This window comes from Atta cephalotes (genome assembly GCF_000143395.1).
Source record: "Atta cephalotes unplaced genomic scaffold scaffold00075, whole genome shotgun sequence".
Taxonomy (NCBI): Eukaryota; Metazoa; Arthropoda; class Insecta; order Hymenoptera; family Formicidae; genus Atta; species Atta cephalotes.
Genome location: NW_012130139.1, coordinates 506,127 through 519,451, shown reverse-complemented (window position 1 = coordinate 519,451; position 13,325 = coordinate 506,127). Strand labels below are relative to the sequence as shown.

At 32.9% G+C, this 13,325-nt stretch overlaps 3 protein-coding genes across 3 annotated transcripts in view; 1 reads left to right on the top strand and 2 right to left on the bottom strand.

The window, feature by feature from the left end:
* The first annotated feature begins 1,726 nt into the window (after positions 1-1,726).
* Positions 1,727-2,740, top strand: LOC105624251 (adenylate kinase isoenzyme 1). The gene is made up of 4 exons (XM_012205609.1): positions 1,727-1,912; positions 2,177-2,302; positions 2,376-2,561; positions 2,645-2,740. The coding sequence occupies exons 1-4, from the start codon at positions 1,727-1,729 to the stop codon at positions 2,738-2,740; spliced, it is 594 nt and encodes a 197-aa protein (XP_012060999.1).
* Positions 2,741-3,641: 901 nt separating this feature from the next.
* LOC105624306 (RNA-binding protein 40) lies at positions 3,642-6,067 on the bottom strand. Its single transcript, XM_012205666.1, has 6 exons — positions 5,932-6,067; positions 5,696-5,814; positions 4,993-5,472; positions 4,813-4,915; positions 4,006-4,621; positions 3,642-3,925 (listed from the first exon to the last, which is right to left on the bottom strand). Exons 1-6 carry the CDS (start codon positions 6,065-6,067, stop codon positions 3,766-3,768), a joined length of 1,614 nt encoding a protein of 537 aa, XP_012061056.1. The 3' UTR covers positions 3,642-3,765.
* A 4,329-nt stretch (positions 6,068-10,396) lies between these two features.
* The window catches only part of LOC105624305 (flocculation protein FLO11-like), a 6,067-nt gene continuing 3,138 nt past the window's right edge, over positions 10,397-13,325 (bottom strand). The window contains exons 3-5 of the mRNA XM_012205665.1: positions 13,015-13,320; positions 10,759-12,941; positions 10,397-10,684 (exon numbers count right to left, since the gene is read on the bottom strand). Coding sequence (XP_012061055.1) covers positions 10,397-10,684; positions 10,759-12,941; positions 13,015-13,320 — 2,777 coding nt within the window. The remainder of the gene's footprint in view (positions 10,685-10,758; positions 12,942-13,014; positions 13,321-13,325) is intronic.

The window sequence follows — 13,325 nt, the reverse complement described above, 5'->3', positions numbered from 1 at the left end:
GGAACAGACGTAAGTATGGTTGTGTTCCAAAACTTATTGCCAGTGCTAAAAATATATAATACACACGTAAACTATAGATTTTTAGCGCTAGCAGTGAATTTTGGAACACAGACTTTATATAATTTTTCGCCCGCCTCACAATTTGCATCGCGATTTCAGGAAATGACTCATTTTCAGGAAGCAGCTCATATCCTTGAAATATAGATACTCGACAATTATCCTCTCAAAAACTGATCTTGTCTAGTGTTCGATTACGCTATGTGGGAGATTGTGGAGATTGTGTCTAAAAAGTTGTAATATTTGCATCGATATGATATACAACACCCACAATTAGTCGCACCCAGGAAGTGAAGTACTTAAACGAATGATTTTTTCGTAATTTATATTTTACAATCTCTTACACGAGAAATATGTGTTAACTTTTTTCACACGCCTTGCTCGAATCGCATTAATTAACATAACGACAATTTTCATTTGCATAATTCTAGGAATCATGTAACGCGAAGGCTCATTCTAATATTTCGGTTACGTAAATTGCGATCTAGAATATAAGTTATAGCTTTCGTAACACAGACGGGATCCTCATACATTCGCCACAGGTTTATTTTTAAGCGTTACTATATTTGTATAGGTCTGTCTTCTATGATATTGTGTAATACGCAGCTCTATTATCACGTAATCTCGGAAAACGACTTGATCGAGCCGAATGCTCTTCAGTCATTCCCGCGCTCTTCTATCGCGCTCATACGTTTCTACATTGAACTCTACATCTCCGACAATCGATACGCGAACGGGTTTACCGAGAAGCTTCAAGATCGTTGCCAGTTTATTTTCTCTTCCTCGAACCAGAATCTAACGGAGACGAGAAGTGAGTTAAATCGTATTCGAAATCGGCCGATATTGCTAAAACTATCGTCGTTTGTGTCAGAATATTTCTTGCGAGTGTTCGAAATCAGTTTTTGTAATTTAACCTGTTCTCCAACCTCTTTCCATTTAAATTAGAAAACAAGCTTATGAGAATAGCTTTCACAAAGTTCGTGATTCAATGTGTTCATTTTATTTGGTAACACCAAAAATAAATCGAGAGAACATGCGATTTCTTTTTTTATACTTTGCCCGTGAGACATTTGGAGAAAGTTCAAGGTGATGAGATACCGGAAATGTCAACGAGCTTTTCTGAAGGCGCAAGCGCGTCTCGTGGGGGACAATCGTGTGAGAAATCGATACGCGTTTGAAATTTTACTCGGGGTTCACATTGTTTAGGATGTCGAAAGCTCTTTTGAATTTTCAATACGCACAAGAAATTAAAAAAATTCTTTAAATGTAAATGAATGTAGTTAAACAAATAATAATTAAACAAGTAAAATACAAATATAAAACATACAACGATGAATATAAAAAAGGAAAGTATGTATATAGGGTTCAATAAAATCATTCAAATGCTGAATGGTTTTTTTAACATATAATGATGAATATAAAAAAAATGAATTTATCAGTCATTTATGTATAATATATATTATATGTGAAAAAATAAAATTGAAAAATCTGTAAAGTTATTATTTAAAAAAGTATTTGAAATTACATTTGAGCGAGTCTACAATTTTAATTGAAATTGTATATATTGCATATATCTTCTAGTTTTTTTTCCTTTGGATTTTCAAGGAAACTTAAATAGTCACCATTTTTAGTTTAGTGTTTGCTGTGGAGAGAGGAAAATACAGGGAAGATGAAAACAATTTGGATAATTGGTGGGCCGGGATGCGGCAAAGGAACGCAATGTGACCGTATGATTGAAAAATATGGATTTCTTCACTTGAGCAGTGGTGATTTACTGAGAGCAGAAGTTGCTAGTGGCAGCGAAAGAGGTGCGACACTTCAGGATCTGATGTCCAAGGGACTATTTGTGCCAACGGTATGTAATATGCAAATTTCCATTAATTGGTTTTATCATTTAAGAACTAATTAACTTGCATTTACATTAATTTTTTAATTATATAAATAATATAAATTTTGTAATAAACAAATATAAATATGATTATTAAAAATATAAGACTGAAAATCGAAATTGTGTATGCGCCGAAAGAATGAAACAAAAAATAAAAAGAGAAATATATATTGCGTATCTTACGCGACAAACCCAGTTTTTCTCAGTGTGAAGATCATGTGGTTCCGCTAGGACATTGTGCTGGAGCTCATAAAGGAACAGATGGATAAAGCTCATGAGGAAGGAACCACAAAGACTGGCTTTTTTATCGATGGCTATCCTCGTGAGAAGGATCAGGGAATTCTCTTCGAGGAAAAGGTAAGCTAGCCCTTTTTTCTTTACTATTATATATATCTCTTCTGCTTTAAATTATCATTACGTTGCTGCACAGGTTTGCCCTGTCGACTTAATTCTCTTCTTCGATGTAGCGAATGATACTATGAAAGAGAGACTCCTTGGACGTGCTGCTGTGCAGCACAGGGCAGATGATACTGAGGAGACAATACAAAAAAGAATCGAGATATTTAATGTAAAAAACAACGAGCTTATCGAATATTACAAAGACAAAGTTGTGAGAGTAAGTTCAGATATGTAATATACTTTTTTCATTTATTCTCAACCGTGTATCCTACAAATTATAAACTAATTATTTCTTTTCAGATTAATGCAGAAGGCACAGTCGATGAAATATTCGCCGAGGTATCGAAAACGCTGGATACTTTATTCTTGGCAGACCTAATTCAGTGTTGCCAGTAAAGGAAGTGTAGTATTAACCCATAGAAATATTAGTATTTATGTCGTACTACCGTAACAAAACAGCAGTACAAATAGTCGTACACATTTAGCTTTTTTTTACTGATTGGTAAAAAGGCAGCAAGCTGGCTCCAGCTTACTATTTGAGTAAAAAAAGAAAGTTAAATATTTATTTAACGACTATTTGTCCTACTATTTTGTTATATAAAATGGCACGTTCAACAATATTTTGATCTTATAATGATTATGATAATGACGTAATCACGTTAATTTTTATTACATAGCATTTATAAATAAAGACAATTTGGATAAAACAAAATGATGAGATTGCTTTAAAAATATTTGTAAAAATGGATGAAAACTATGCTTATCCCCCCTGACAGTCAATAAATAATCATAAAAAGTGATGAAAGGCATGAAGTGCTTTTATTCAATACATAGCTTATTTTCACTTACACGTGCCTTTATCACTTACGATTATTTACTGACTGTCGGGGGAGGGAGAGGGGGGGGGATAAACACAGTTTTTGTCCATTTGTGCAAATGTTTTAAAGCAATCTCATCATTTTGTTTTATTCAAATTGTCTTTATTTATAAATGGCATGTAATAAAAATTAACATATCATTTCTCGCTTCTGATGTCACGATTCAATGTGGCTGTGGTGACTACTTAAAAGCTTTAAACAAATATTAATCGACATTCTGATTCAATTATATTTTCGTCCCGTTCCTCTAACATTTATTAGCTTAGATAAATTGCAATGGAGACTTTTAAAGAATCGCAAGATTTGTTATTCTTTAAATACAAGTCGTTACCAAAGTTTACATTTTAAATGATGTTGGATGCTTACTCAAATGAAATAAAATAGGTATTGTTAATTGTTGAATAAAACTGACATAGAACTACTTTAAGTCTGATGCAAGGGCATTTGCATTGTTTATTACAATTTGTTTTCTAAGCAAAATCTTTAAATTAACATTTTAATTACGATATGAAATAAGTTAAGATTAGATTAAAGAAGTATATATTAACTTTTACTAGTTTTGGCAAATTGCACAACCATAGGTTTATCTTTTAATATATATCCATTCGTTTCTTCGAGAGCCATTTTTGCCTGTACAGTATTTTGTAAAGTGATAAACGCTTGTCCTTTCATTCTGCCTTCTTGCATAAGACGTACATCATATCTAGAATACAGATGTCAATCAAGAAATTATAAGACAACATAAATTGTAAATAGCAACAATAATACTAGCAAAATACTCACTTATTTTCGGCATCTTTTAATCCTGCAATAACATATCTTTCATAAATATAATGTAGATCCTTCATTTCGACTTGCTTTGTAAGATTTTTTATGTAGAGGCGATTGGAAGGTTTGCCCGGGTGATAATTTTTGAACACTGGAAGCAATCTCTGATCGTTAGCAGAGATCTTATTAGTCGCCAATTCCTCTGAAGTTATAAATTTATTTTTTGGCATTTCTGCATTCTCTTCACTGTTTTTTGCATCTTCAATAGTTTTATTAGCTGGGAATATTAAACCAAATCCACCATCTATGGTTACAGTACTATCTCGATTACCATATGTTGTTTCCAATGATTTGTCGAGAGTTTTTAACTCAATCTTGAGATTTTTAGTTTCTCCGCGTTGAATAGATTCGAACATATCTTCTGGCTTGAGCACTTTTTGCGTTGATGAAGGTATCACAATATGTTTAGCAGGGTTCACAAACTTTGGAATTTTTATACGTTTTGTAGATTGTGGCCTTTTTCTTTTAACAGGGATAACTTCCAGAGGTCGAGTATTACCTTCTCCATCTGATTCTAATTCGGACTCTTCTTCCTCTGATCCCTCTTCATTCACTCGCTCAGGGAATATATCTAAACAGAAAGAATTTAATTTTTTTCTGATTATTGTTCATTATTCTGGATTAAAGTCTCGTTATAAATGCTTTGTAGCATTGATTAATCAATCAGATAAGTTTTACTAATTGAGCAATCAAAAAATGCTTTCATTTAAAGCATTTGTAACATTACATTAACTGTCAACTGTAGTTTCTGTTTTTAGATACCTTTGTATTTCTCCATATTATACACTTCCCTAAGCATAGGAAATTCCATTTCCAATTCTTCAAAAGGAGGAGGTAGATTCATCTTATTCATCAAGTGTAATACCTACAAATACATGTACAGCTGCAATAATGCCAATTAAAGTTGTATAAAAATAGAATCTTGTAACAAAGACAATTTACCTGTGTATAAAAAGCTGGCTGAGTTAACAATTGTATAGCTATCCTTGCCACTGTACTTTTTGTCGGTGTCATATATTTATATCTTATATTTGGTGGAGGTGGTTGACTAAATTCATAATTCATTGTCCAATTGTTTAATTTCCGTAGGAATGCTTGAACATCAGACTTACTAACAGTTTCCATTTTCATATCACTGTTCACTAATATTTTATGTTGAATGCCTTGCTCCGAAAGTTCAGTGGGTATAGATTTCTTAGCATATTCAACCGATAGATATTGTCCTCTGACATTTAACTGATGCAGACGCAGCAATGCTTCTGCTGCAAATTGTTGGGACAGGAATTTGGCAAAAGTGATTGTGTACTTGCTGGATGGTCGTATCGTTTTGGTCTTGGTCGCACCATATCTCTGTAATAATGCATCGCGTCGGTCATCAGAAAGTTGCGGAGGCAAATGAAGGATTCTCAGAGTATCACACACCTAAAAAATTTATTCGCGATATAGAAGTACATTTTTAGATAATAGGTTAGAAACACAATTCTACTCTATAAAATTAAAGTTTGATATTTTAATTAATTTAATAATGTCCTATAAAATATAATTACTGAAATCATTTTTTATAAAATTTTTTTGTTTCCATAAAAACAAGAGTAATCTTCACTCAAATTGTCGACATAACAATTCTTAACGAAATGTAAATAACCGTGAATCGCGCAACATTAATGCTGCTGTCACGTTCGAAACCGGCTATTTTCTTATACCACGTTCTGATTGGTTCCGACCGCAGCCATTCATAGTGACTAGTATGTATGCATTTTTCCACTAAGTCAAAAATTAAAGTTGTATAAAAATAGAATCTTATAACAAAGACCTGACAATTTATTTGTGTATAAAAAGCTGGCTGAGTTAACAATTGTATAGCTATCCTTGCCACTGTACTTTTTGTCGATGTCATATATTTATATCTTATATTTGGTGGAGGTGGTTGATTAAATTCATAATTCATTGTCCAATTGTTTAATTTCCGTAGGAATGCTTGAACAGACTTACTAACAGACTTACTAACAGTTTCCATTTTCATATCACTGTTCACTGATATTTTATGTTGGATTTTATGTTGGACTTGTTCCGAAAGTTCAGTGGATATAGATTCATTTTTCAAAAATCAGAAAGTTCAGTATTGAATTGGCTAACTGCCGACGTGATAATCGAGCAAGGGATCGATTCTATATTTCCAAACAAAGTGAAAATTACAAAAGTGAGCAAATTTACTAGATGTTGACTAATGAAATTATTAGTATTCTAATAACCTCGTTTCAAGATACAGAATCGATCCTCAGGTTAACTTTTTGTCCGATTTATGCCACTAATGTAGAATAATTTTAATCTCGGTTCAACTTACTCTTCGATTTTTTTTAGTTCTAAAGATTAGAAAAAAACGAAGAGTAAGGCCGGAATCAGGGGGTCGATTGTGTGGATATGGTCAACATGATATTGAAACGATTTAATTGCCAATTTGTAAAATTCTTTCTTCTAATTGGTTCATCAAACGCTTCAAAACATTTATAACGAGACTCTGACCACAGCCTGTATCTTCAAATGAAGTGAAAAAGTGAGCAAGTTCATAGTGAGAGTATTCATAATTTAATTGATCAATACCTAGTAATCTTTGTTCACTTTTGTAATTTTCACCTTCTTTCAAAATCCATAATCGATCTGACTATATACATTGACTATATACCTCTGACTATATACACTGAAGATTGAAATTGATGATTGAAATTTTTACCAATGAGAACAGAGGAATTTTAGCTTCTATTGTTTTGATTGGTTAAATTTCAATCTTTCAATCTTCAATCAGGCTAGGTTCACACATTAACGAAAAAGCGGAAGCCAATCAGAACTCGCAGTAGTAGGCGATACATTTCGCTTGTCTGTTCTGTCCACAAGTTCTGATTGGCTTCCGCTTTTACCGCTTTCTATTTTTCCATCAAGGTATGAACCCGACTTTAATCTTCAATGTCTAATCTGATTTCTAATTTGAACCGAGATTAAAGTTAATCTACGTTGGTGGAAATGAGCATTAATACTCGTATTCAGGCTTTATATTTAAGGCTTCCTTAAATTTATCTTTAGACTTTGCGAATTATTTCATTGGCTGCTGAGCATCTAAAGATAAATTTAAAGATAAAGTATAAAATCTGACTATGAATATGGACATATATGTATCTATTGGTTGAATACTCCTCCATTATCCTGGATCTATAATAGATTTTTAAGCCTTAAGCGATAAAGAATGGACGAATCACAATCAATTAATCTCTTCGCATTCGACTTGGTCAATTTTTTAAGGTTTAAGGTTTAAAACACCTATTGTAGATCCGGACTTATCGTCGAGGCGCGCATGCCGAAGCTAAGAGAGTGCTATTGCATAATGCGCCGTAGCAGAGAAAAATTTGAGAAGGTACCTTTTTTTTTGAATCCACGATATAGAAAGGAAAAAGAAGAAAAGAGGGCGCCAGCTTGGTCTTTTTCGTCGAAATCGCCGTATACTACCGCCAGTATCCTTTTCGAAATAGGTACTACATAACTGTATCCATTTTCACACTATCGGTAAAATTAGCAGAGAGTTTGTCCAAAATGTAAACAATATTTATTAACATAAAATTTTTCTTTTGGTTGAATATAATTTTCAATAATTTACTTTAAAATCAATCAAATGTGATATTGCATACAAATTACAAAAAATGCAACTTAATATTCTTATACAAATTTTACGCGACGATATTTTCGCACAAAAATAATACAGCTCTTTGTGTAATTAATAATAATTTAATAAATTTCTCGTTTCAAACATCTTTCGTGATATTGCATATAAAAATTAAATTTTTTACGATTATTTTACCGGGAATGATAATACATTAGCCGATATTAGAAAGAATGTTTCTCTTTCTTATTAATCTGTGATCCATTTGATTGATATTTTACAAATATTATATATAATATATATTTTACAGATAAATTAAAACAATAAATAATATAAGAGATTTATATATACACATATTCTTTCTATCTGCTCTAAATAATTATTTCGCAATAGTGATGAACTGACATAATGTAATCACCATTTTCATTTTTACAAGTGAATTGATTGTATAGTAATAAATAATTTTGTATATTTCAGATGATATTTTTCCTCCCGGACGAGTATGATCTTGGCGAAATAGGAAGGCTCAGGTACTTTGAAGATATACACGAAAAGAATGGTTTCTCCTAAGTGTTTAAAAATATCTAATGTGTGTAAATATCTAATGTGTGTAATAACTAAATTTTTAGATACTTGAACAAAATCATACTCTATGTGTAAAAATAATTTCCCAAGAGGAAAACTATTCAGCAAATGAGAATTGAAATAGATTCAGATTTTCAAAAATATTCATTCACGAATTTTAAATTAATGCTTTTCAATTGCATTTTTATTCATTTATAGGAATTGCATAGAGCATATCTCTATGCCTTTCTAAAAATAATATTAGCTTTTTCTGCATACAACATACAATTGTGAATATCATTTAATTCAAAATTTTGAATAGGAAATGTAGTTTTTCAATCCAATTGCATCCAATTGAATCTAATTGAATCCAATTAAATCCAAAAAAAATATTCGCTTTAAAATATGTATTCGGATAGAAAAAAATTTCAATCCATTTTAATCCATTCTCATTTGCTGGGTAGTATTGTGCGATAGACTTTTATTAATAATAATTAATTAACTATTATATTATATACTATATATTATTCGCGAGTGTTTTTCGCGAGTATCCTGTGAGGAGATCTGGGTGAGATATCGATCAGGCACTGGCGAAGCAATCTTGGGATAAGTATCATTTTCTGTCTACATAAAATTGTTTTTTATCTCGATATATTATTAATGATTATTTATTACTTCTTATTCTAGCCATGATAGTTTCTGGGAAGACACATTATTAATATAGAGTAAAATTTTTTGAACTCTAATTTTTCATTACTTTTACTCATGTACAAAGAAAAGTGATTTTAATATTATTGAATATTTTTTTATTCTCATTGATGGTGATTGGTGAAATACATATATAAATGTATATTTAGAAGAAATGTTAAGCAAAATTTTAAACTAAAAAGTATTTTGACGTAAGAGGACGGGAAAATAAAATATCGATATTCTTATCACACACATACTATTTTTATTAATACAAATTTATAGAGATCAAATATAAACATGCAAACGTCACAGAATTGTGAACAAGTATTGATCTTAATTTATTCATATACTATAAATACTTGATAAATGCATTAGAAAGCATTGACTTCTTACGAGAAATTACTTGTCAAGATATATATACAAAACGCGTGTACATTGCGCATGAATATTTCTACACAGTATATCCTAAACAACTCTAGCTGCCACATTTAGCAAAATTCTACATTTTTTAATGATGTGTCTTTTATGAATATTTTCTATGAGATATGAAATTCAATTAATAAATATAAAATAGCATATTGCGTTAAAATTACAATCAGAATATTGCATACAAGTCCCGCAACCATCCCCAGTATCCCCAGTATCAAATACTAGCAATTGAAAATAATATACTGAATAATAATTCTATGAAAATTGGAAATTATTTATTTTTGCAAATATATTTTCTTTTATATATATTTTATTTCATTTGATATTTAGTGATAACGAAATAATAATAATCTGAATTACATAATATGTTAACAAAAATAAATAATCCCCCAATTCTATAATGAAAATTTGTTCTTGTACTCAATTCACATATTCACATATTCATCATATTGTAAAGTTACTGACATTTGTCAATAATTATTAATAGACTCACTATCATAACTATTACTGACTAAAAATTGCGTAATGGCAGTTTAACAATAATTCATTCAAGACGACTGCTGAAGATCTATTATTAAATTTTTAATCGAGATCTTCCGTAGCCATGTTGTTAAATAATGTAAAAGTATTGTAAATTATTGGAAATTAATAATACATACATATTTTTGCACTAGCAAAAATAACTCTTTGCATTAGAAGCAAAAAGTTTAATTAGAATATTATTTTAGGAATGTTTTATAACTTATAAAAAGATAAACAAACACATCATACACACATTGTATTAATCATTCATTTAAGTATGCAATTACTCTAGCATATTTATTTTTAATAATCCATTATTAATTTGCTAATATTATAATTTTGCTAATTTTTCCTGTATATTCAATTACTCCAAATTTTCATCAAGAATGATAATTAATTTAAAAAAATATATGTTTTCTATAGATATTATTATGACAAATTTGCAACTCGTATTTACTAAAAGTGTAGAATATAGGAAATATCATTAAGTAATCAAAAGAACATTCTGGCGGAAAGATTAAAAGCTTCGATCGGTATTTGCCATCGATCATTCCAGTCAATTTTGTCTCTGTACGACAAATGCGAACACATTGGGAGACGTGTCACACGTTCGCATCTTCTGGAGACCGACCAATAAACAAAGTTTTCGGGACATTTATAGAGGTATCCCTGTAAACTGTTTCGGACATCGCGTTTACACTTGTAAAAAGTATTGCTGCAACCTTGTTGATAAGGAAAATGTCCTTCTTGCGGACAAAGTTGATTTGACGATACTTTTACCTAAAATTGAAAAAACATTTTGCAATGAATATTTTTGTTATAAGTCTATTTAGTTGCTTATTGAAAATACTTACAGGTGATAAAGCATGATCTTCTAATCTTCTATAAAATCTGGCGCTTGTTTTGGTTCCCATGCATGGCTGACTGCTTTCACTTTCGGGTACACATTGAATCTTTTTCTCATCAAAAATGGTATTTTCGGGACAACTCAATACGAGAATCTTTATTTCCATGTTGTCTTCGGAAGAACATTGATAGAATAGATTACAATGTTTCGGATGCCTTCGGAAGCCAGTGGGACAAACTAGAATTATTTGATCGTCAGTTAAATTGCCTACAGAACAAGGTGCTCCTTGTTCTGCTGTTGTCGATTCTGATGATTCAGTCGTTGTTTGTTCTTGAGATTCTGTCGTGGATTGTTCCTGTAATTCGGTCGTTGATTGTTCTTGAGTTTCTGTAGTAGATGGTTCTTTTGACTCTGTTGTTGATTGTTCCTGCGATTCTTCGGTTGTCGATTGTTCTTGGGATTCCGTAGACTGTTCTTGAGACTCGGTCGTAGACGTTCCAGATTCTGTGGAAGCAGCAACTTCAGTTGTTGTAGCCTTGCTACTTTGTTCAGAAGTGCTAGAATCGATAGGGGTTTCTGTAGTGGCAATAGTGGATTCAGTCGTAGACTCTATCATACTTTCGCTACTCTCCGGTATATTTGATGTCGTTGATTCTGTAGAAGTAGGAGCGCTTTCTTCTGAAGTAGACATACCAAGCTCAGTCGTTGTAGTTGTACTTTCTTCTGTTTGCTGAGTTACGCTCTGTGCAGCTACAGTAGTAGTTCCCTCTGATGTCGATTGTTCAGGCGTTCCGGATTGAGTTGTCGATTCTACATTGCTTGAAGTATTTCCAGTCGTACAATCTTTTGCAGGATAAACAGATTTAGGATAATTACATACATTGATGCTAGAATCAAAAATAGTGCCTAGTGGGCAGTTAAAATGATATACATTGAAACCATTACTATTATTGACGCAGCGATAGAATTCATTGCACTTAGTTGGATGCGGATAAAATCCTTCGTTATTGCATACTATTGCGTCGCTCGGCTTTTGTATCGCACAATCTGGTGCATGTGACTCTGATGTAGATGAAGATGATCCTTCATTTGATTCAGAAGTAGTTTCAGATGAGGATTCGGATGAACTTTCTGTACTAGAACCAGGCATTTGAATCTCTTCTGGTTTTTCTGAAGCGGAATTTTCACTACTAACGGTTGTGATAGTACTTGTTGTCGATGATGATTCTGTTTTGTCTGATGTTTCATTTGGAGTACTGGCAGTTGTAGTGCTATCGGTAGAAATTGGAATTGGAGATGTAGTCGTAATTGTTTGACTAGAAACAGTTGTGGAACTACTCATGGCAGGAAGTTCAGATGGAGGAGTATTGGAATCATGGCCTTGATCGATTTCATTGCTACCTGATGAACATGAAGCTACTTTAGCAATATAATTACACGTTTGTATTAATTGATCCCATGCTGTGCCAGGACTGCACTTAAATTCGTATTTTTGATATCCGGATTGATCTTGAACGCAACGATAGAATTTTTCGCACTTATCAGGATCCGGAAAGAAACCTTCTTTAGTGCATTTGTATTTTTCATTCTGAGATGAAGATGCAGCTGACGAAGCGGAACTTGGCAAAGTAGTTGTACTAATATCAGGTGGCAAATATGAAATAGATTCGGGTGTAGATTCAGATATTTCGCTGGTAGTCGAGGGTGGCAAATAAGATACAGATGTAGTTTGTGATGCAGGAGGAACATAAGAAACAGATTCGGTAACTTTTGTCGACGAGTATGTACTACTAGGTGGTAAATAAGAAGTTGACGTCGTCTGAGATGGTGCAATGGGATTATCGGTAGTGCTATCAGGTTGAGCCGAAGATTGTATCTCTGGTTTTGAAGAGGTCGGTAAGAAAGTCGAGCTTTCAGAAGATTGCGATGGTAATTTGCTTGTATCTGGTCCAATTGTACTATTTATTTCATTTAGCGATGTGTCAGGTTTATCCGTAATTGCACCATTTGCCTGATTGCAATGCGGTACAGCATAAGCATAATTGCAACTCTGAATGGACGAATCCCAAACAGTTTCAGCACCACATTGAAAGTCGTATTTTATAAAAGAGGACATGCCATTATCGACACATCGATAAAACTTGTGACAATCTTGTGGATCAGAGAAGAAGCCTTCTACTGTACAAATACCTAAAATAAGATTTTGTTTATACTAATAGTGAAACTATAGTATACACATATATAATATTTTAGATTATCATACCTGTTGATGGTTGATTAACAGATGAATTCGGTGAATCTGAATTTTCAGGAGATCCAGGAATGTTTGGACTGCTCGAAGAACCCGGTGTCTCTGGGTGTCCCGGAGAGCCTGGACTACCCGACGAACCTGGAATGCCTGGAGAACCCGGTGTCCCCGGATATCCCGGAGAGCCTGAAGAATCCGGTGTCCCCGGATATTCCGGAGAGCCTGGAGAACCCGGTGTTCCTGGGTGTCCCGGAGAGCCTGGACTACCCGGCGAACCTGGAGTGCCTGGAGAACCCGGTGTCCCCGGATATCCCGGAGAGCCTGGA

Coding starts and splice junctions, on each gene's coding strand:
- LOC105624251 (XM_012205609.1), top strand. CDS start 1,727: ATGAAAACAATTTGGATAATTGGTGGGCCGGGATGCGGCAAAGGAACG. Junction 1,913..2,176: donor AGGGACTATTTGTGCCAACG/GTATGTAATATG, acceptor TGGTTCCGCTAG/GACATTGTGCTGGAGCTCAT. Junction 2,562..2,644: donor ACAAAGACAAAGTTGTGAGA/GTAAGTTCAGAT, acceptor ATTTCTTTTCAG/ATTAATGCAGAAGGCACAGT.
- LOC105624306 (XM_012205666.1), bottom strand. CDS start 6,067: ATGGAAACTGTTAGTAAGTCTGTTAGTAAGTCTGTTCAAGCATTCCTA. Junction 4,622..4,812: donor TAATATGGAGAAATACAAAG/GTATCTAAAAAC, acceptor CTTTCTGTTTAG/ATATATTCCCTGAGCGAGTG. Junction 3,926..4,005: donor TTAAAAGATGCCGAAAATAA/GTGAGTATTTTG, acceptor TCTGTATTCTAG/ATATGATGTACGTCTTATGC.